Source organism: Podarcis raffonei, chromosome 2 (genome assembly GCF_027172205.1).
Source record: "Podarcis raffonei isolate rPodRaf1 chromosome 2, rPodRaf1.pri, whole genome shotgun sequence".
NCBI lineage: Eukaryota > Metazoa > Chordata > Lepidosauria > Squamata > Lacertidae > Podarcis > Podarcis raffonei.
Window position 1 is genome coordinate 109,012,930 of NC_070603.1, and position 23,484 is coordinate 109,036,413.

General features: G+C 46.7%; 2 protein-coding genes and 1 non-coding gene across 4 annotated transcripts in view; all 3 read right to left on the minus strand.

Annotated features, from left to right (window-relative positions):
- LOC128408915 (uncharacterized) overlaps window positions 1-23,484 on the minus strand; it is a 269,287-nt gene that overhangs the window by 227,309 nt on the left and 18,494 nt on the right. The window lies entirely within an intron of this gene.
- Window positions 789-19,503, minus strand: LOC128408960 (RING finger protein 39-like). The gene is made up of 3 exons (XM_053379050.1): window positions 19,122-19,503; window positions 3,778-3,803; window positions 789-1,277 (listed from the first exon to the last, which is right to left on the minus strand). Exons 1-3 carry the CDS (start codon window positions 19,470-19,472, stop codon window positions 1,274-1,276), a joined length of 381 nt encoding a protein of 126 aa, XP_053235025.1. The 5' UTR covers window positions 19,473-19,503; the 3' UTR covers window positions 789-1,273.
- Window positions 1,886-1,973, minus strand: TRNAY-GUA (transfer RNA tyrosine (anticodon GUA)). The gene is given in 2 exon segments: window positions 1,886-1,921; window positions 1,937-1,973. It is a non-coding gene; the product is annotated as a tRNA-Tyr (tRNA).

Here is a 23,484-nt window from a genome sequence, read left to right on the forward strand (position 1 = left end):
CCTTTGGGGAAATTTCCATTGGCTGTTCACTCAAACCTTCCAAGCCAACTCCTCATCAAAGAAAACAACCACAACCACAGAATTCCTTTGGGATAATGCCTTTTTTTTTAATTACTTGCCCGTGGATTTACAGTTAAAAGACCATTCCACGGATGGACTCAAATAACTCGAGACACACAAAAATTAAAATAATTATATATAGTACACGAAACAAACACAACGTTATTTGTGGTATAATACATTTTCTTCCTTATCAGCAGTACAATATATTGTGGAAAGGGGAGTGGACTTTGGGGAAATAAGGTATGTACATTGAACTTCAAATTTCTCCCCTCAGATGGTAGCTGGGTTTAGAAGCTGGTTAGAATCACTGACAGATTTTTTTTAAGCTAGCCAGAAAGATAAATGACCACACAGCACCACCCACTGGTCATGTATGAAATAACTGCATTAGGAACTTCAGATCACTTTAATGCCTTTCAGTGAATACCAGTTCATGTCACATAGTTATTCCTTCTGCCATTTAACACGGTGTCAGCAGTGTGTACTAGACCCTGTAAAAAACAGAGAAACTGGGGGGGTTTTGCCTAGAAGGCTTACACTTCCCAGACAAAGCAGACAAGAAATTAGTAGAGGAATATGGCAGAGATGGATAAACTAAAAGAAAACCAATCATTCTTCTCCAAGATCTCGTCTTCTCCCACGTCAAGTGACACTTGGGGGTACCAGAACTTCTGAAGACTTAGTCAAACGTGGAACCAGTCACTCCTCGCAGATTTAGCCTAACCAAAATCTGTTCTGCTCAATTATGGAGCAGGGCTTAATCTGAACCAGGGGATGACAGAAGCCTGAAATCTGATTCCGAACTCTAAACCCTAAAAAAGTAAAGGGGGTCCTGCCATGTATGGAGCACTTTCCCCACCCGCCCCCCTCACCAAGCCAATGCATTTTGTAGCTTCTGAGACAGCTTGATATCTCTCTCTAGAAAATAACTTAAGTCCTGCAGCACGAGAGTCTCCCTAACTCTTGCAGGTCCATTTGTAAATCCAGAGCTTCATGCTTGGCTGAAATCTCAGTTTCTCCACCACCAGAAGCCTTCCCCAAATTTAGCTGCCCCCATGCCGTAGCCTGAGCCATTTGGAGATGGCTTGTTTGGCCATCTTGTTGAGGGTCTTCAAATCTTGGGAAGCAGGGATTGCCACTTTGAGAGGCTCCAGGTAGGTTGTTCTGCAGGTTCAGGTGAATATGGGTGTCTGGGAGCATCCAAACCACATTAGCTGTGGAGAGAAAAATGAAGATACACAAACAATAAATATCAAGACTAGGATGGAAGGCAGCGCTTGCATTTCAGGGTTCCAGTTGCTCAGTGGAGGAACCTCAAGGGTGTTTCTGTATAGGAGGTGTCAGACATCTTATTTTTATTTTATTCCATGAAATTTGTAAACCACTTGATTGCAAATAGAATCTCCAAGCGGTTTATAAAAAAAGCAAACATTAAAATTATCAATAAAAAGGAGTTAAAAACAGCCATTTTTAAAAATGCGGAAAATAATTAAAATATAAAATAAGCTAAAAACATATTAAAAATACTTGCTGGCTTCTACATCTGGATAGGCTTGTCTGAACAAAAAATGTTTTTAGCAGGCGCTTCCAGGCACAATTAAGATTGTGATGACATTTAATGTTCCTCAACAGTTCAGAGCCAATATATTAAAGGACCGTCCACGTCATGGAAGGGGAAAACAGTGACATTCCAGTCATTGATGGACTACAACTCCCATGACTCAGTGGGTTTCTCCAGACTGTAGTCATGATGAGGGAAAGCCACAGTGTATGATTGGTTGAGAGATCAGAGGAGCTGCTTCTGGCAAGCAAAAACACTTTGTCCTTCGAGCCGGAATCGAACCAGCGACCTAAGGATGGCTTGGACGACAATCTACAGTCCTCCGCTCTACCAGCTGAGCTATCGAAGGAACAAGCCCAAAGCTTTGCCTTGTTCTTTTCAACTTTGGATGTGGCTTCCTTTTTAAAAATAGATAGCAATTAGCCTACAGGGCAGGGAAGTGGAATTTCAATGAAAGCTTCCATATATTCCTTGAGAAATCTTGGCACAAAGTCATGACGCTGCTGAGGCAGCAGTAGCAGCTCTGGTACCTGTGTGGATCACAGCATCACCAAAAGATGATGAACTGAGATGTGGGGAATCCCTTATAGCAGAAATGGGAGTGTTCAGCCCTCCAAATGGTGCTGGGGCTGGTGGGATTTGGAGTGACCCACTGAAAAGCCCCAGGGTTGCTCCCTCATCCTAAAATTTCCCTGGCCTGCAATTTGATACTTAAGCAGCTATCTTCTACAAACATGTTTAGGGCCATCTATAGTACGCGGGTGGCACTGTGGGTTAAACCACAGAGCCTAGGTTCAGTTCGAAAGCACAAAGTGCAAGTAGATAAATAGCTACCACTCTGGCGGGAAGGTAAACAGTGTTTCTGTGCGCTGCTCTGGTTTGCCAGAAGCGGCTTAGTCATGCTGGCCACATGAGCCAGAAGCTGTACACCGGCTCCCTCAGCCAATAAAGCGAGATGAGTGCCGCAACCCCAGAGTCGTCTGTGATTGGACCTAATGGTCAGGGGTCCCTTTACCCTTCACCTTTATAGTACTGTTTGAGCCCGTGTTTGCAGGGCTGGATTTAGGGTTTGATGAGGCCCTAAGCTACTGGACGTAATGGGGCCCTTTACATTGTCAACAACAATTTGTCACTGTTTTTTGTGTTGAATATATGCTATGTTGTGATGGGATGCTATGATTCTATACATGACTGTGGCCTGATGGGAAGTCTTGCTTCTACGCTTCGCTTTTGCACATGGTGCTGCACAAACCGTTCTAATACTAAGACATTCACTCATCACCTTAGAATGTTCAGTTCACATTGAGTTCAGGAAAACATTGTACTTTGACCCGTTCTTAATGCATAGTTGATCACATCAACGGAACGTGATTATTATGCTCTTTTAAGTTTCCTATATCAATCATTAGTAATTGTTTTAAGTCTTACTATATTAATCATTGGTTATAATTTAATTAGGAGGTCTTCATGCCTGTCTAGTTCTGTGCTCCCTTTCCCAGCCTTTAATCTATCGGTGATTAATGCCTATATGCAACCTTTTGCTTTGTACTTGTGTTAACCAATCAGCACTAAGCACATATGTGGCAATGCTGTAATATTCAATAAAAGAGGCTCCTCGAGACTTGCTCGGGAGATGCCTCCCAGATGACACTCGCTACCTGTCTGTCGTTATTTCAACCCAACAATGTTGTAATTTATGGACCTAATAGGTATCTAAAGCCATTTGCACATAACAAAATATGTATGTATTTTACCAAAGTAATTGTTGAACTGAAATACAATTAAGAAGTATATTAATAGTGAAATACAATTAAGAAGAAGTATATTAATAGTGAAAGTGATATTTTAGGGAGCAGGCTAGCAGACGGGGCCCATTACTTACATCATGGGAGCCTACACAACACAAAACACTGTTATTGTATGTAGGTTTTATTTTATTTGTTTTTTATCTTATATTTTGGAAATGTACATGCAGGTTTTTTCCCTTTAAATTTTTTGGAGGCCCACAAGAGAGTGGGGCCCTAAGCTACAGCTTGTTTAGCTTGTATATAAATCCGGCACTGTGTGTTTGGCTTACATAAAGCTGCCAGATTCAATGCCTGGCAAGGTTAGTTTTCAAGTATCTGGAAATCGAGAAGGTGGAGTAGACTCACCATCTGCAGACTTCTCTGATGACTTCCTGGAAAAAAGAGAGAGAAGGTGATATTAGATGGATAGGTCAAGGTGGTAATCTTGTCTATATTGATGGAGCAGGAGCAAACAGAAAATGTGTTGAGTCAGATTCATATTGATTGGCAGCAGGTACAGCAAAGCCAGAATTTATTCTATATTGTTTATTTATGATGGTGTTTATATTCTGCACTCTCATAAAATATCAGTGCAGTGTACAGCAATATACAAACTTTTTTTTAAAAAAAAGACCATTAAAAGCCTTACAGATCAATCATGAAAATGACCAGCTACTCAATAAAATTTTAAACAGCTGCATAGGCCCGTTGACATTGAAAACAAAGTAGAATGTTTCTTTGCACAAGCATAATTTAATTGGAATTCAATGCCAAAAGATATACGGTGATGACCATGGACTTTGATGGCTCATAAATGGAAGCAGTCACATCCACAGAGGATTATTTATTTAATTGCAATGTTGATAAGGGCCCTGATAAGGCCAGCGGCTCATCTAGTCGAGCATCTTTTATCACAGCGGCCAACCAGATGCTTATGGAAAGCCCCCAAGGAGGAGATGAATGCCTCAAAAATCAATTGCTCCTATCTGTGTATTATGCTTATTTATTCCACATTATCCCAGTCAAGGCAGAGCTCTTATGAATGCAAACTAGACAATGCAAGTGTCCAAACGAAGGTCAGCAGAGGGCTTGGAGGCAAGTGTCCCCAAGCCCAGATGAAGACATACCTTCCAACATCTCACAGGTTAAATCAAGCCAGGCCATGCTTGTGTCACCCCAGTTCTCATGCCAAAGATTGCTGTCTGAATGGTGTCCCCTCCTGAACCAGGTACGCATTTTGTGCTGTATTTGTCCCTCCTGCCGTAGCCTGCTCTCCAGTCTCCGCAGGCAAGAGGTTATTTGGGTTAAAGGAAAATGAAACTGTCCTGCAGCAATAGGAATGGAAGAATCTGTGGTTCTCCAGATGTTATTGTGAGCTCCCATGAGCCTCAGTCAGCACAGCCAGGGGCCAAGGATAATGGGAGTTTAGTCCAAGTGCATCTAGATGTTTACAAGTTCCTCCCTGCAACTCTGGCCTGATGGTAGGGCAGCTCCTGGTTGCTCCTCCAGAATAGTGAAGAAGAAGAAGAAGAAGAAGAAGAAGAAGAAGAAGAAGAAGAAGAGGAAGAAGAGTAGTTTGGATTTGATATCCCACTTTATCACTACCCGAAAGAGTCTCAAAGCGGCTAACATTCTCCTTTCCCTTCCTCCCCCACAACAAACACTCTGTGAGGTGAGTGGGGCTGAGAGACTTCAGAGAAGTGGGACTAGCTCAAGGTCACCCAGCAGCTGCATGTGGAGGAGCGGAGAAGCGAACCCGGTTCACCAGATTACGAGTCTACCGCTTTTAACCACTACACCACACTGGCTCTCTAGTGAAGGGGAGCTAAAAGAGATGGGTGGAGAACTAGCAGAAGGAAAAGAACTCTGACTCCTCCAAATGGTTACTGGTCTCTTGCTATTATTATAATTCCAGGCTTTGCAAGGAAATAAACTATGGTGTTGTGTTTGCTATGTCAGGGTAGCTAGCATGATGTTGCTGGACTCCCATCATCCCCTGCCAGCATGGCCAGTGGTGAGGGATGATGGCAGCTGGGGTTACAACCACATTTGGTGGGTGGGACATTGACTCCTTCCATGTGCTTATTATTTAAAGGGGCAGGCCCACTATTTTGGACAAGCAGCCCCAGATCAAGGTACGAAATGAATTGCTAAATTGAAGGGTGCATTTGCATGTCTGAAAAACAAGGCAATGAGCTGCGAAAGGACAGGGCTCACAATGACACAGTTTCGACTCCTTAACCGAATTACAAATTTCAGTAAGTGCAATTTTGTCTGTCCCTATGGGGCAGGCATGTTTGCCTAATTTCCCTCCTCTACACAACTAACACTGGTCCACCAGTGTGCCTTATGCAGTCACCCTAGTGAAAAATCTGCAATTTGCAGGGAGAACGCTGCTATGGGATTCGCTATCCTCCCAAGAACTTGTGTGCTCCTAAAATCTCTCCTTTCCCCAATAACACTTAAGTAGGCTATCCCACCCACAGAAGATCTGTACCTTTAACAGTTGTACAGTTGCCTGAAATTCAACAGATGCAATCATGGTCACCTTTGTGTTGGGAAAAGCTGTGCCTGTTTAATTTCTGCCATGCAGCTGTTAACGATGGTGAGACTGGCTTTGGTGGGGAAAGAGTTGGAGCCCCTTCCATGTACACATTTGGACATACATGTATAAACACCGACAACTGGGAAACACTAGCCTGCAAGCGCTCCAATTGGAGAACAGCCTTTACCAAATTTGTCATGGGCTTTGAAGATGCTCGAACTCAGGACAAAAGGAAAAAACGTGCCAAGAGGAAGACATGCTTGGCAAACCCTCACTGTGATCAACTCCCACCTGGAAACCTATGTCCCCACTGTGGAAGGACGTGTGGATCCAGAACTGGCCTCCACAGTCACTTACAGACTCACTTTTAAAACCGTGTTCATGGAAGAAGAAGAAGAAGAAGAAGAAGAAGAAGAAGAAGAAGAAGAAGACTCTGTGTGCCACCTGCTCACCTGGGATTCCACGTGCTGTTCATGCCCGATAATCAGGAGTGCTTGGCTACGACCCAGGCTGAGGCATAGAGCAACATAAACACACCATTGTCTTGGGCTGCCTTACCTAATGGTTGGCCTACGAGTGGTTGAGTCACGAGGGAGGGTGGTGTCCCTGAAATCCTTCCCATCAGTTACATGCCTTGAGCCTCAGCCGTGCCAATTAAAGTTTGCAACCTTCGCTCTGCTCCGCAGCATGCTCCAGCCACTCGATGCACATGAGGTCACCCACAACCACCTCAGCCTCCAGGAATTTATGAGCTGCCTGTGTCTGGGGCAGAGGTGTCAGGCACGAGTTTTCCTCCAGCACCACGGGATGCCATGATAGTCTCCCGTATCTAAAGCAGCGTACGAAGCTCCCTTATCCAGAGTTGAATCCTTGGTCCATCTAGTTCAGTATTGTCTACACTAACTGGAAGAAGCTCTCCAGCCTTTCAGGGAGGCTTCTCTCCCAGCCCTGGAGAAGCCAGGGATGGAACCTGGGACCTTCTGGACGCAAAGCAGATGATCAACAACTGAGCCAAAATATAGGAACACAGGAAGCTGCCCTCTACTGAGAACCAGACCCTCCAGCTCAGTATTGTCTACACCAGGGTTTCCCAAAGTTGGTTCTCCAGCTGTTTTTGGGACTACAAATCCCACAATCCCTAGCTAACAGGACTAGTGGAAAGGGATGATGGGAGTTGTAGTCCAAAAACAGCTGGAGGTCCAAGTTTGGGAAACCCTGGTCCACACTCGATCCTGCAGCAAAACAGGGTTCCAGATCAGGATCCTCCCCAGGTTTACCTGGATTGAACCTAGAACCTCCTGTATTCAAAGCAGATGCTCTAACCACTGTGATATGGCTGAGAATTGTAGCTCCGCGAGGGGAATAGGGGTCACCTAACAACTCTTGGCTCCTTTAACAAACTGCAGATCCCAGGGGTCTTTGGGGGAAGCCATGACTGTTTAAGGCAGTATGATAGTGCTTTAAATGTGTAGCGCGGATGGAGCTAGAGTGGTTGCAAGAGCAGAATACCTTTCACTCGTACAAGACAAGAGAACTTATCGTGCGCATGCACACACCCCAAATCTGCTCTAGAGATTCCACCACCACTCTGGAGAAGATCTGGGTTGGGAGCAGAAGGAGGGGGAGCTCTGTCTAGTTGGATTCAACCCAAACTGATGGGAGCAGCTCAGTGCCCCAGGTGCCAACATGTCAGGCACCTCAAGTGAAAGTAGAAGCATAAGAACCACCAGGAGATGCCACTATTTAGAAATCTCAACCTGCCCGAGTGATTGTGTGAGAGCAAAAGATGGATATGGTATCAGCAATCCACAACTCACCAGAGCACAGCAGGTGTGTCCTTTTGTGGCATGACTACGTATGCCTTATATTTACATAGTTAAATATAATGACTGTTTTCTCACTGTGTGGCCCGGTTCGCCCCTGTTTCCTCCGCTTGACATTATTAGATGGGAGCATCTTTTCCCAAAAGTACTTATTTGACTAGGTACATTCTGCCATGCATTAGTGACTCATCCAGCTTTGCCAGGTTCTAATGAGCAACTTTATGGATTCCAGGTGCGATGCTGCTGGCAAAAAGAGATGTCTTGTGTTGGTGCAGCTCAACATGACTGCTCCTTCGCAGATAGCTATCGGGTTTTGCAGCAGAGCCGCCCACCACAGACTACAGGAGCTGCCTTCCAGGTGAAGAGGAAGAAACGGTGGCCTGGAGTTCCTCCATGTCGTCTTCCATTGAGGTTCTGAACTGTTCCCTGCAGCTGTGCCAGATCAGCGTCAATGGGCTGATGTTAACAGCAACTGGGTAGTGGAAGAGCTGTAGCTTAGTGGTAGAACCTCTGCCTTGCAAGCACAAGGTCCCTGGTTTGATCCCTGGCATCTCCACATAGGGCTGGGAGAAAATCTTGGATAGCCATTGAGGACAATGCTGAGCTGGACAGCCCAATGGTCTGAGTCAGCGCTAAGCATCTGCCTCAAGTTTATCACCGCACAGTAAAATTTTCACCAGCTCATTTCTGAAGGTCAAGCTGCTTTTAAAGAGCTGACTAGACTAGGTTGTGGGACACGGGTGGCGCTGTGGGTTAAACCACAGAGCCTAGGCCTTGCCGATCAGAAGGTCAGCGGTTCGAATGCCCACAACGGGGTGAGCTCCCGTTGCTCGGTCCTTGCTCCTGCCAACCTAGCAGTTCGAAAGCAGTAGATAAATAGGTACCGCTCCGGCGGGAAGGTAAACGGCGTTTCCGTGAGCTGCTCTCGTTCGCCAGAAGCGGCTTAGTCATGCTGGCCACATGACCCGGAAGCTGTACACCAGCTCCCTCAGCCAATAAAGCGAGGGGAGGGCCGCAACCCCAGAGCAGGCCACGACTGGACCTAATGGTCAGGGGTCCCTTTACCTTTACCTTTAGACAAGGTTGTGGTTAGCTGGCCACTCTATCTCCTGCCCATGATTTTTATGGTGCTGGCTGTCCACCCCACTGTATCGCCTGCTGCATATATGTGGCACACCTGAAGTCCTAATTGCCCCAGCAGGTGGGGCAAGCAAGGGGAATGACAAAGTCGTGGAGGGAGGAATGAGCAGAGAAGCATGGCGGAGCCACGGCTGTTACCTTTCCTCCTTCTCCAGCAAAGGATCAAAAGGGCAACGTCCCGTATCAAACTTAAGAGGGAACAAACCTAAACTCCAGGTGTGCCAAACAGCAGGGAAGCGGGAGCAGGGACTAAGCAACAGGCAAGTGACCTGAGGCTGCTGTGCCATCCATTGCATCAACACATTTAAAAGCACAGGTCTCCAGGTTGCTGCCAGGGTGGTGTAGTGGTTAGAGTGTTGGACTAGGATCCAGGAGACCAGGGTTCAAATCCCCTCTTGGCCACAAAGCTCACAAAGGGTGACTTTGGGCCAATCACTGCCTCCCGGCCTAACCCACCTCACAGGGTTGTTGTGGAGATTAAAGGAGGAGAACCATGTACGCCAGCTTGAGCTCTTCGGAGAAAAAGGCAGGATATAAGTGTGATAGATAAATAAATAAAAATAAAATAAACCTGTCAACCTTTGATGCCAAGCACCAAACCAATGGCCTCTTGAGCCGCACGCTATAATTATCTGTAATTTTCGAGAAGCAATAGTTGAGCTTAATTGGTGGATGTCGTCCGGAGTCATCAGCACACGACAGGTGGCGTTCAGGATGCAGACACAAGTGACAATGTCCCTGCCCTGAGAGCATTGGGCTTGTTTGTGAGGTCAGGGCTGAGACAATGCCAACTTTTCTTTCCCCTGGAACTCTCAGGTGGAGTTTCTGATTGCTTCCCAGTGATGTTGCATACAGCCAAGGACAGGAAGTCTCCCTGCCATTTCCTCATGCCTGGAATACTAGAAGTCTCTGACATGGTGCACTCATTGCTGTACACATCGTTGCTGCTCTGTGTTCTGGTGCCTGGTCACTGTTCTGCAGAGTGGATTGCATCACCGTGGTGTTGGACTAGGATCTGGGAGACCAGAGTGCAAATGCCCATTCAGTCGTGAAGCTCACCATTTCTCAGCTTAAAGTACCTCACAGAGTTGTTGGAAGCTGTACAGAGTGGACTACTCCAACCCAGTCAGATGGGTGGCATATAAGTCATTATTATTATTATTATTATTATTATTATTAGAGGGGAGGGAGCAGAATTTAAAACCTTAACATCCTTTTAACCCTGATGGGTCCAAAGTGAGCATAAGAACACCTCCTAGCCTAGCATAAGACACTTGTGAATGACACTAATATGGTGTGTCTTGTACTAGAAGCAGGAGTTGCCAATCTATGGGCACATCTGGATTTTTAAGTGAGTGCCATGGGTGCCACACTCTCTGGCCTCTTACAGTAGAACTAATCGGAGTGTCTGAAACTACATAGAGCTAAAGGAAGAAGTGGAAAAGTGGGTCACTTGTCCAACACCCTCTGTCAGCTCCATGGACTTTACAAGGGAGAAAAAACGAACCGCCTCATCACCTCCTAAGTTTTGTGGTGACCAGCAGACGACCTCAAGGGCACCGCGTTGGCAACCTCAACTAGAGACAGGAAATATGCTGCTCAGGTGGAAGATGATTGTGCCATCTTTTGATCCTTAAGGTAAAGGTAAAGGGACCCCTGACCCTTAGGTCCAGTCATGACCGACTCTGGGGTTGCAGTGCTCATCTCGCTTTATTGGCTGAGGGAGCTGGCGTACAGCATGACTAAGCCACTTATGGCGAACCAGAGCAGTGCACGGAAACGCCGTTTACCTTCCCGCCAGAGTGATACCTATTTATCTACTTGCACTTTGACGTGCTTTCGAACTGCTAGGTTGGCAGGAGCTGGGACCGAGCAACGGGAGCTCACCCCGTCACGGGGATTCGAACCGCCAACCTTCTGATCGGCAAGTCCTAGGCTCTGTAGTTTAACTCACAGCGCCACCCGTGTCCCATGTTTATACGGAGCTACAGTTCATCTGCCACAGTTTCAGTTAGAGACTTATTTTAGTTTTAGGATCTGGCTGGAAGGTAGCTTTGTATCTTCATGTTTTGATCATCTGTGAACAGGCACAATCCTGAGCAGGCACTTTCCACTGAAAAATTCAAGCAGCCAATCTTCCTTCCCAGGGATGTGGCCTCTCCTCATCCAAGAGATCGCTGAGGCTGAGATCTGAGGCACCCTGAGTGCTTTTCATGCATTGTGTCCATTGTAAAATGGTTCATCTTCCCATTTCACCAATGGGCTTATGGCTCAGGTAGAAGTGCCATCTGTTTTCTCATTCATTACTGAAGTCCCAAATCCCATGTTGATGTGGAAGCATTTTCCATCTGCCACAATTTCAGTTACATTTAGAAGAAGAAGAAGAGTTTGGATTTGATATCCCACTTTATCACTACCCGAAGGAGTCTCAAAGCGGCTAACATTCTCCTTTCCCTTCCTTCCCCACAACAAACACTCTGTGAAGTGAGTGGGGCTGAGAGACTTCAGAGAAGTGTGACTGGCCCAAGGTCACCCAGCAGCTGCATGTGGAGGAGCGGAGACGCGGACCTGGTTCCCCAGATTACGAGACTACTGCTCTTAACCACTACACCACACTGGTTATTTATTTACTTAAATAAATAAAAAATCTGCTCATATATCTGTCTCCTTTGTAATAATCCACGCCATTCTACCTGTCCTCGTATGATGACATCACTTTCCAAAACCATCCTTTCCTAAGGGCCTGATAATCATTAGGGCTGCGGCATGTTCTCTGGACAGGCTCAACCAGATTGAGAAATTAGCCTTAATCAAAGGGATCCTGATCCCATCAGGATCCTCACCCCTCCTACGGATCTGTCATTTTGCCAGGTGCGTTTCCTGCCTCCTCTCTCCACTTTCTCTCTTCGCTGCTATGTTCGGTCGCCATTATTAGAATGCTCTTCTGTCCTGCTAGACCCACCATGGCAATGATGAGCCAAATCTCTTGAACAAATGAAGTAGGCTTCTGTTGCCAATGTCAAAGGACACTAGGGAGGGGTCTTGGCTCAGTGCTACAGCATCCCATGGAGACAACCTGGGACTCTCTGCTTGCAGAGCAGGTGCTTTATCATAGAGCTGCTGACAGGTGTGCATGTTTTAGCAGTGATGATCTTTTCTGATTTGTGTGTCCAATGAGCAGGCTGGCCCAGAGCTGTTGTCCCAGGAAGTGTCAGTCCTGGTGCTTCGCAGCTATGTAACTACGGCCAGTTAAGACTCCTAATCCTTTGAAATGCGATGATCATAGGTTGCCACTTAAGGGATGAGCAAGCAGGAGCAGTCACGTGGACACCCTGCATTTCAGACCCTTTGTGCTTACACCTACCTCTTGGGCCAGCTTGTTGGCTTAATATTCTGGGGTGACAATTAAAACCGTCTAGGCATGTACACACCAAAGCAAACACCTCTTTGCTTTTATTGAGTGGTTAGTGATATTGCTGCAGGTCTTATAAGGTATGAGCAACACCAATTTAATGCAGATGTATAAAGCCCTGAGTGATTGGGCCCCTAATATAGTGGTACCTTGGTACTCAAACGTTTTGGTTCTCAAACTCCGAAAACCTGGACGTAAGTGTTTTGGTTTCTGAGCATTTTTTGGAAGCCGAACATCCAATGCGGCTGTTGGCTATTGTTTCCGGGGCACCTGCACCTATCAGAAGCTGTGCCTTGGTTTTTGAACATTTCGGAAGTCAAATGGACTTCCAGAACTGATTAAGTCTGGCGCTTTTGTTTTTTCTATTTATTTTGTGTTTTTGAGGATTTTTTTGATTAATTTGTTTTTGTGACTGTGTGGAATCCAGTTCAAGTACTGATTCATTGATTGATTATGTGTCTGCAGAAGTGGATAAAAGCCTCCCATTCAAACAATGACTATCATCAGTGCAGGTAAGAAAATAATAATAATTTTAATTTTTATCATCTACAATACTGTCTTATTTATTTTATAGTACAGTACATTGATTATTGCTTTCATTTTATGGATCAGTGGTCTCTTTAGATAGTAAAATTCACATTAAATTGCTGTTTTAGGAGTTGTTTTTAAAAGTCTGGAACGGATTAATTCATTTTGCATTACTTTCTATGGGAAAGCGCACCTTGGTTTTGGAATGCTTTGGTTTTGGAATGGACTTCCGGAATGGATTAAGTTTGAGAACCAAGGTACCACTGTACCTGAAGGAGCATCTCCACCTGCCTGGGTGCTGAGATCCAAAGGTGTGTCTGTGCATGCATGCTATGCCTTTAAAACACATTTCCCCCTTCAAAGAAGGGCAGTTCCCTTCCAACTCTACAGCTCCACAGTCACAATGGAAATTATTCAACCCCCCCCCTTGCACATCAGGTTTATTATCAGAATTTCCAGACTTTCAGCTGTTTGCAATGGGCAAATCAAACAAAAGCAATTGAAATAGCTCAGCACAATGGAAGTTTCATAGTTCCCCCAAATTCAGCTGAAAATGCAACTTAAACTGGTTTCTCCAGGCTCACTGATATTCAACCCCCTGAATAGAATTGCTCACAACAGCACAAATACAACAGGTGTTTTCTCACGCACACCTGATGCAACTAATAAAGGGCTCCATTAGTTGTACCAGGTGTGCTTGAGCTGGAACACATAGAATACCTGAACTGGCTAGGGGTTTGCTGAATTTGGCTGCATGTTAGAAATATGGCTAAGTCAGGTGACCCGAAAAAGCGGTTTCTTTCGATCTCACGCAGCCCTGAAAAATCGCTTTTTTTCATTATTTACGTATGTAACGACAGCAGCTAGGATTCTTTATGCACAGAAATGGAAAGATGAAGAAATTCCCACCAAAGAAGCAGCATCAGCAAAGTGATGGACTGAACTGAATCAGCAAAGCTAAGAGCTAAAATAAGAGAATGGAAGCCCTTTCTGGACAATTTAACAAAATATTTTAATATGATAAATTCGCAATCAGGATTTGAACTGTGAGCAACAGAAATAATTAGAGATTATTGTATTATGGTTTTGATATGAAAGAGTGAAGAGAGCAATGAGATAGAATTTAAAAAAAAACCATGGAAAATGGGATGGGAAGTTGATAAAGCAAAATAAGAATTTATTATGTATTGGAATTTTATGTGAAATTTGTGTAAATTTAATAAAATATATTATTTTTAAAAGGTGTTTTTTTCAGGGCCAGATCGCGTCGCCAGAATGCACGAGACAGTGGCTCCCAAAATGGCCACCGAGATCTCTTGTGTAAATACGAGATGTCCCATTTTTCCCGGGACACTTGGTGGGGATAATAATAATAATAATAATAATAATAATAATAATTTATTTATATCCCGCCTTCCCCAGCCGAAGCCGGGCTCAGGGCGGCTAACAACAATAAAACAATACAAAAGTACAACACAAACAACACTCTAAAATCATTCATTATAAAATTAATTAAATTCAAGCCACTGGCCACCATTGGGCCAGAGCTCTGCAAAGATTGCCGAGGGAGGGAGTCAGGCTGTGCCCTGACCAAAGGCCTGGCGGAACAGCTCTGTCTTGCAGGCCCTGCGGAAAGATGTCAAGTCCCGCAGGGCCCTAGTCTCTTGTGACAGAGTGTTCCACCAGGTCGGAGCCACAGCCGAAAAAGCCCTGGCTCTAGTTGAGGCCAGCCTAACTTCTCTATGGCCTGGGACCTTCAAGATGTTTTTATTTGAAGACCGTAAGTTTCTCTGTGGGGCATGCCAGGAGAAGCGGTCCCGTAGGTACGAGGGTCCTAGGCCGTATAGGGCTTTAAAGGTTAAAACCAGCACCTTAAACCTGATCCTGTACTCCACCGGGAGCCAGTGCAGTTGATATAGCACCGGATGAATGTGATCTCGCAGCGAAGACCCCGTAAGGAGTCTCGCTGCAGCATTCTGCACCTGCTGGAGTTTCTGGGTCAGTCTTAAGGGCAGCCCCACGTAGAGCGAGTTACAATAATCCAGTCTAGAGGTGACCGTCGCGTGGATGTTCTTATCCGTGGCTTATTTGAATCCAGGTGTCTTCAGTCCTAGTCAGACACAGAGGAGCCCACTCCTAGGCCAGCGGATCTTCTAAACAAGACAGAGCACTGATCCATGTAGCTCAGCCAGTGTCTACGCTAGGGGTGGGCTGCCTTTCGTCTGCATTGTTGTTGAACTGCAACTCCCATCAGCCCCAGCCAGTGTGGTCAATGGTCAGGGATGATGGGAGCTGGAGTCCAACAATGACCAAGAGTGAAAACCTTTTGACCTCACTTTCCCGGAAAGACTTAAAAAAATATATATTCTCTGTTTCAGCAATGGCATCACTCATTGGCATGTGCCGCCATCCTGCTGCCCCACCAGTTTTGCTGCGTATCTTGCCTGTCGAGAACAGCAAGGCCACTCTATCTGATCTCCACCTTAGCTATGTAGGAGATGCTGAAGCAACAGAAGGTGAAGGATTTGTGGGATGTGCCCGATAAATTGTGGCTGGTGCAATCCGGGAAGGCAGGTCAGACCCATGAAATTTTCACTGCACGAGGTTCTTCCACTAAATTCCAAATTCTGTATTATGTTTTGCCCTGTTCTGTTTTGAGTAGGCATTACGTAAGGAAGGCTGGATCTTATCGGATTATCGTCTTGTTGCAGCAACAAGAAGGCACAAGTTTTAAGACTTCCAGGAGAACGAAAATTCAGTGTAAAAAAACGCAAGAGGGATGTTGTAACTCAAATCTGGGCTTGCGATCAGACTAAATTCATTACCGATGGAAATAGATCGGATTACCCTCAGGATAGTGTATGATAAGAGCAGCAAGCTTTGCATACACACACAAACATAAAACCTTGCTAGGCTCTCATATATGCATATTTGCAAGAAGAGAAAAAACTATTTTAAAAACACCCGTATGACTATCATCCTCATGTAATATGTAATTATTACATAATACATAGTTGTCCATTTTTGCGGCTTTTCTTTCTGTCTTCTGATTCTCCTCTTTGCTTTTTCCTGTAGTATCAAGTTTCCTCCTCTATCTCCTCCTTCCATGAAGATTCTAGTTAAGGTTGCCAACTTCTTTCCCAGCCCACGCACCTGCGCCTTTCATATAGCAGCTTGCTCTGCAGACCTTAGCAAGTGATTATGCATATTTCCATGTCTTAAGAAAGATTCACTGGCTGATATAGGCAGCTCAAGCTCTAGTCGACAGAGACCATGCCTCTTTCTCAACCACCCCTGGTAAGTTGGCCGCTGTAATTCGAGTCCAATATCTGAATCAAATCTCTAAGATCCCTGCTCCATTAAGTGTTCACCCTACTCCTTTCTCTCGCAGTGCTTTTGGAAATCCCCCTTCCAGAATGGAGGTCACTAGGTTTGCCAACTTTTTTCCTGCCTCTACGAAAGCTGTCCCTTTACTTTTTTGATTTTATTCATTATTTTTCATGTTTGTATACCACCCGACCCTCATCAGCCCCAGCCAGAACAGCTAATAGTCAGGGATAATGGGAGTTGTAATCCAGCAAAATCTGCATAGCTTCCAATATGAAAATAGGGGTGTCCTAAGGAAAAGCAGAAGGGACGCGGGTGGCACTGTGGGTTAAAGCACAGAGCCTAGGACTTGCCAATCAGAAGGTCAGCGGTTCGAATCCCTGCGATGGGGTGAGCTCCCGTTGCTCGGTCCCTGCTCCTGCCAACCTAGCAGTTTGAAAGCATGTCAAAAGTGCAAGTAGATAAATAGGTACCGCTCCAGTGGGAAGGTAAATGGCGTTTCCGTGCGCTGCTCTGGTTCGCCAGAAGCAGCATAGTCATGCTGGCCACATGACCCAGAAGCTCCCTCAGCCAATAAGGCGAGATGAGCGCCGCAACCCCAGAGTTGGTCATGACTGGCCCTAATGGTCAGGGGTCCCTTTACCTTTACCTTTATCTTTAAGGAAAAGCAGGACATTCTGGGATCAAATCAGAAACCTGGACGGCTTCTATCATTCCAGGACTGTCCCTGGAAAATAGGGACAATTGAAGGCTCTGCACCTGAAGCGCAGAAGGTTCCCTATCCCTCCAGATAATACAAAGTGGTTTTGCTTTCCTTCCTCTTTCTATCTGCCACTCTGAGATCCAGGCTACCTGTAATGCTAATGTCAACGGCGTACCAGATCAGCCTGTTTTCCGTTTCGGTTGAGGCATTTTTTGCGCATGTGTGTGCGCATGTTATTTTAAATGTGGAAATCCTGGGGACTGGCTGTCTGACGGTGCAATCCTAGACATGTCTGTTCAGTTCCGCTGCGTTCTGCGGGGCTTCTTTCCCCGTGCAAGTGGGTATAAGGTTGGAGCCTCAGGCTGGACAAATGCAAGACAATGAGGAACATTTCACTGTGCAGGTTGAAGGCACGGAGCCTTGCTCGGATTTTGAGGAGGGTGAGGTTTCGGGATCTGCAGAGATCCCTCTACTGCTCCTTCTGTAAAATGCATCCTTCTTAAAGGTGAGATACAAATAATAAGAGTTCTTCATGGGTATCTTGCCCTGCTTTGTGTTTATAGAATAACAGAACTGCAGAGCTGGAAGTCCAGCCCCACGCAGTGCAGAAATCACAGCTCAAGAACCCCTGACCATCTACCTCTGCTTAAAAACCTCCAGTGAAGGAGTAGTCCCTAGAGCGTTTCTCCAGGGGAGCCTCCAAACTAACAGGCCTGCCTTCTCATGTAACTCGAGTGTCCCTGCTGTCTTGCCATGGCTGCCTAAGTCTGCAGGAGGGAAGGGAAAACCTTGGGTCTCCCAGATAAGAAATCGGACTGTTCACCCATCTAGCCCTGACCGCAGTGGCTCTCCAGTCTCCAACTCTCAGAGTCCTTCCCAGCCTTCCCTGGAGGTGCTGAGAATTACCTGCGTGCAGAGAGCATTCTCTGCCGCTAAGCATCAGCCTCTCCCGTAGCTCGGAGGAGACAAATTTGCTCTGCTTGAAAAAATGTACGAACACGACTAGAGGGGAATTTCCCTAGGGAAACGGCACATGATGACAGGGTAAGGAAAAAAAGGCCTGTCGTATTGATCCATGTGGCTCCCTCACCCTGTGGTTGCTATACACCCAAACTGAAAGAGGTCCAGTGTCAGATCTTCATCATCTTATCATACCAACATTTCTCCCATGAAAATAGGAACGTCCTAAGGAAAAGTGGGACATTCCAGGATCAAATCAGAAACTGGGATGGCTTCTGTAAATCTGGGACTGTCCCTGGGAAATAGAGACACTGGCAGGGTCTTTCTTATGATGTTCTAGGCCAGGCTACTGAGGTTCTAGAGCAGGGATGGAGAGCCTGTTGTCCTCCATATGTTGTTGGATTTCAGCTCCCATCAGCCCAAGCCAATGGTCAAGGATGGCAGAAGGACCATGTGTTTCCCCATCCCTCTTCTAGGCAGAGATGTTTTGGACTACAATTCCCATCAGCCCCAGCTGCAGTTGTAGGCCAAAATTTATTGAGGACACCAAGCTGGCAAAGGCTGACATACGAGGAAGGGGAAAGGGGGGACATCTCTTGCTGCTGGTTAAGTCTCTGGTTTTCAGTTATTGATGTTGTCCAACTGTAAGAAAACATCCCTGTGCTCTTCAGTATCTACTCTGTTTTCCTGGCTTTGTTGCCTTTAATTGCTGGAGTGACAGTCAGAAATTCAACAGGAACTGTTTTCTGCATCCCAGTGCTGGGGAAAAGCTTCACTGACTGAATTTCTGTCTGTCCTCTTAAAAGCAGAAGTGAACGGCGACATTCTTTCCACCCTCATTCTTGTTTATATTCAGTTAAAGGGAAAGGTTTGAAACGGACCTTATATAGCAATAGATCTTCCTGGCAAAGGAATTTGTTTAAAAAATGTGAAAGAAAGAAAAAAACAGGACCCTGGATTCCTGCAAATTTATCTCAGATTCTGCGACAAAAGCCTTTTCATGTCTGAAATGAAAGGTGGTAGCTTAATTGGAATTCACGCTTTCTTCATGGAAAGCCCTTCTCCCGAGACCTTAAGGGGCTAGTTGCGGTTTTTCCTTGGGGAAGAAGGGCCAGATGCAAATGTAATAATACCAAACAAATCAATTCAGCGATGAGAGGCACTCTGCACATACTCAGAGACCTTCTATCCTCTTTTTTTTTGCAATTTCTAGAACTGAGTCCTGGACTTGACCCTTGGTGAACCCCAACTCCCCTTACTCTTGTGTCATACCTTTTCCTCCTGGATGCCAGTTGCAGGAATCCACCCCCCACGGCGCCTCCTGGGCTTGGGTGCGAGGGGCACGTGAGCCGTCTTGGCGTTGAGATGCTGGGTGATCTTGACCTCCACCGCCAGCTTGACGTTGGTCCGCAGGTTCTTCCTCTCAAAAACTGCCTTGCACTGGGGGCAAGAGAGTACCCTGGGGCCCTTCCCAGTCGCAGCTGCCTCTTCCCAGTAGCGGGTGATGCAGGCCCGGCAGTAGCTGTGATCGCAGTCCAAAATCACCGGGTCCTTGAAGTGCCCCCTGCAGGCGGGGCAGATAGCTGCCTTCTGCAGCTGAGCCACTAGCCCTTTCCCTTCCATGCTGTGTGTGTGCGTCTCTGTCTGTGTGTTCTGTGGTTTGATGCTGCCAGCCAAGTGCTTGGCTCTTTATAGAAGGGGGTGGGGCCTCCGGGCAGCTCTGGGGCGGAGCACCCTCCCAGCTCCAGCTGCAGGTAAACAACTCTTGCACAACCAGCCTCTTCGCTCCGCGGAGAGCTCAGCTTTCTCTGCCAAGATGTGGCAGGAGCTGCCTCTAGGATGGAAGACGAGCTCGTTTTTGGCTCTTGGGGAGATTCTGCCATCTGATAAGCCGTAGCTGTTAATGCTGGCGGGGGCAAGGGAGGCGGGAGGAGGCGCAGCTGGGGTTTTATCTGCAGTTCTAGGGCTGGGATCCTGAGGCCCATCTTTCCTTGAGCTTGGCAGATCTGCCCCAAAGCAGGAATGGATCTCGGGCCAGCCCAAGACATTTTGCTGCCTGAGGCAGAGGACAAGGCGGTGCTCTTCTCCACTGCATCTGGGGGCAAGGGACAGAGGTCAGCGGTGGGGCATCTTCTTTGAATGCCGAAGAAGAAGAAGAGTTTGGATTTGATATCCCGCTTTATCACTACCCAAAGCGGCTAATATTCTCCTTTCCCTTCCTCCCCCACAACAAACACTCTGTGAGGTGAGTGAGGCTGAGAGACTTCAGAGAAGTGTGACTAGCCCAAGGTCACCCAGCAGCTGCATGTGGAGGAGCGGGGAGGCAAACCCGGTTCCCCAGATTACGAGACTACCGCTCTTAACCACTACACCACACTGGCTCCCAGGTTCAACCCTCCATAGCAACTCCAAGTAAGAATGGGGGGTGAGCTGCTGCCAGTCTGTGCAGACAATACTGAGCTCGTTGGACCAGCACGAGGCAGCTTCCTACGTCCTCTCCTATGCCCCAAAAGCCATAATGGTTTAACCGTTGAATCTTCATGGATTGACAGCTGGCTTGTGGTGCAATGATGTGGCAGGCAGATGTGATTGGCAGCAAGGACGGATGGACAGCTGAAAGCAAAATGGACCAACAATTGAACCTTACTTCAATGTGTGGCATCCCTTACGGAGTGCGCATGCGCGGCAGCCAGCCACAACCGCACAGGCTGCTGCGTGCGCACTCCATATGGGATGCTGCTCATGCACGTTGTCCATACGGACATCAATATGGGCTGCCGCTTGCACGGCGACCATACGGGCTGTCATGCAAGTGGCGCCCATACTGACTGCGCGTGCTGCTCAACAGCTGGGAGGAGACAGGGGCCATCTTGTCACGCACACCCCAGAGTGGTACCTGGGGCGGCCTGCCTCCTCCGCCCCCCACGTCATACGCCCCTGCTGGTAGTGATGGGGTGAGATCTTCTACCACACAGGCTCCATTAAGGAGTGCAGGGCAGGCTGTGGGAAACAGACAGTTCTTCCTTCCAGCTCCTTACCTCCAGTCCTTTGCTGCCAGCATCTGCTGCCTGAGGTGTCCCCTTCACTCTGCCGAATGGCAGGGCCGGCTCTGAATGGTTCTAAAGAGCTCTGGTAAATTCATGCGCATGAACACCGAGAATCATGTACACCCTCATGTTTCACGTGCTACAGCCGACCTCATCTATTTTAAAGTTTTGATAAACCAAAGCAATTTCACATTTTTCTACTATAACTCTGGACTTTTTAAGATCTTTGGAACCGGGACAGGACTATTGCAGAGTTAAGTCAATCCAGAATCATAGAAATGTAGAGTTGGAAGGGGCCACGAGAAGCCAGCAAAGAGGCTTTCACGATGTACCGTATTGGCTCAAATATAAGCCGCACCCGCAAATAAGCCTCACCTTTAAAATTCGGGGGGGGGGGGAGGAAAAAAGACAATACCCAAATATAAGCCGCTCCCTTAAAATTCCACAGGCACTCACAGCCGTAAATGGCAAATGTAGAAGAAAATCCTACAGCGTTATCGTAAAAGCCAAATTTTGTAAGGCCGCGAATATAAGCCGCACTTTAACTTCTCACAGTCGGAATTGGCGGGGGGGGAAGAGTGTGACTTATATTCGGGCCAATATGGTATTAATATATCAGAAAAATTAACAATCCACACAACATGTCAGCATGCCATGGGGCCAACAGCGGGGTAGGCTGACATCATGCAAGCGGGGCAGGCTGACATCATGCAAGCAACCTGCAGGATGTGCTTGCATAGCATGCTGACATTGTGTGGCCCCGGGGCCCCTCAATCGTGGGGGCGAGGTGGCCCACCGAGGGAACCTTGGTTTGCAAGAATAAGGGCATATGTACCTATTTTCATTTGTGAAACGCTGAAGGTTGTGGCATGGAGAACACGGGTTGTGGTAGGCAGTCATTCCAGGTTAGGGAATCCAGAGTACAAGGCGTGTGGACCCCAATGAAGATGTCCCAGTCATTGGCAGAAAAAAAGAAATGCACCTGATTTGTCCAGATGTGGTGTAGTGGTTAAGGGCGGTAGTCTCATAATCTGGGGAACCGGGTTTGCGTCTCCGCTCCTCCACATGCAGCTGCTGGGTGACCTTGGGCCAGTCACACTTCTCTGAAGTCTCTCAGCCCCACTCACCTCACAGAGGGTTTGTTGTGGGGGAGGAAGGGAAAGGAGATTGTTAGCCGCTTTGAGACTCCTTAAAGGCGGGATATCAAATCCAAACTCTCTCTCTCAGAAAGGAAAGCAGCTGTGACTGAGGCCTACTGTGCCACCTGAAACCAAACGCCACTTTAGAAATATTTGACAGCAACAGCAGGCAAACAAACCCCACCCAAGGTTGGGTCTTTTCTCTTGTCAAATTCTCGTGTTTCCTCTCAGCTATTTTGGCAGTGGTGTGTGCTGTTTGTTCTGCCAATAGTATGTTTTGAATGCAACAGAATGGATTTTTCTGTTGGGAAGGGGAATAGTTGGACGCTCGCCAGAGCTGCGCTCCACCCTTTCTTTCTTGCTGAAGTTCACGTCGCCCTCCTCTTTCCCAGGAGCCAAAAAGATGCAAAGCAGCCGAAGCTCTGAGAGCCTGGGAAACGATCGCAGGGCTGTGAGTGGGAACAGATATCATTCTGATTTGTTTATGGTACAGGTATTGGTTGGCACCCGCCTGTCTCAGGAGACAATGGAAAAGTCAAACCATTGGAGAATTATAGTGCCTGTTGTTGCTGCTGAGGCTGATAGAGGAGAGACATGTTTTGTTGCATCTGGGGCAAATGAAGGCGTCCGCTTGTGCTGCTGCAGATGCTCCATGGTTCAATTAAAAAGAAGCTACAGCAACTTGACTTCTCTAATACAGCTGCCGATGCAAGAGGGCCGTGTTCAGGCCTAGCCCTAGCTATTCCTCCCCCTGAAGGGATCCCTCTATACTACTTCACAATTTCCTCGGAGGCTAAGCGAAGGGCCTTTACCTGTGCCCGTCTCAACTGTTTTCCTACAGCAGCTCTGTCGGGTCGTTATTCCAGAGTCCCCATCGCAAACAGAACATGCACCTGTAATGACACGGCTCTGGAGACTATGGATCATGTAATGCTCTTCTGTCCCAACTGGACAGATGAAAGATCTCGGTTTTTAACTCCTCTCATGAACAAGCTTCATCTCCCAATCCAGCCCTGGATAGTGTCCCTTTTTTTGCAGGATTCTGATTGTTGGATTACCGAGATGACAGCTAACTTCCTGCTCAGTGTGATGAAGAGGAAAGCGGCACTAACTTCTTTTTAACACCACAGCTGCAGTCGATACGCTGCACAATCGAACGAAGTTCCAAGTAGCTTTATTGTACAAGGTCAATGGAGCTAGGACGAATCCGAGGAGCTGAAGGACCCCTTTAACGATCCTCCTCCACCCTCAGCAGTTTTTTTTTGTCTTTTTGTTTTTGTATTATCTGTCACTCCATGTTTTAAATCCCTTGTCGCTTCTGTTATCTCTTTTTTCCCCCCCTGTAAGTATTTGCCCAGGACGATATCTATCTTTACCTCCCCACCCCCATTTTATGCTGCTATTTCTATGTATATCATGCTATGGCCACACGGCTAATGCAATAAAATC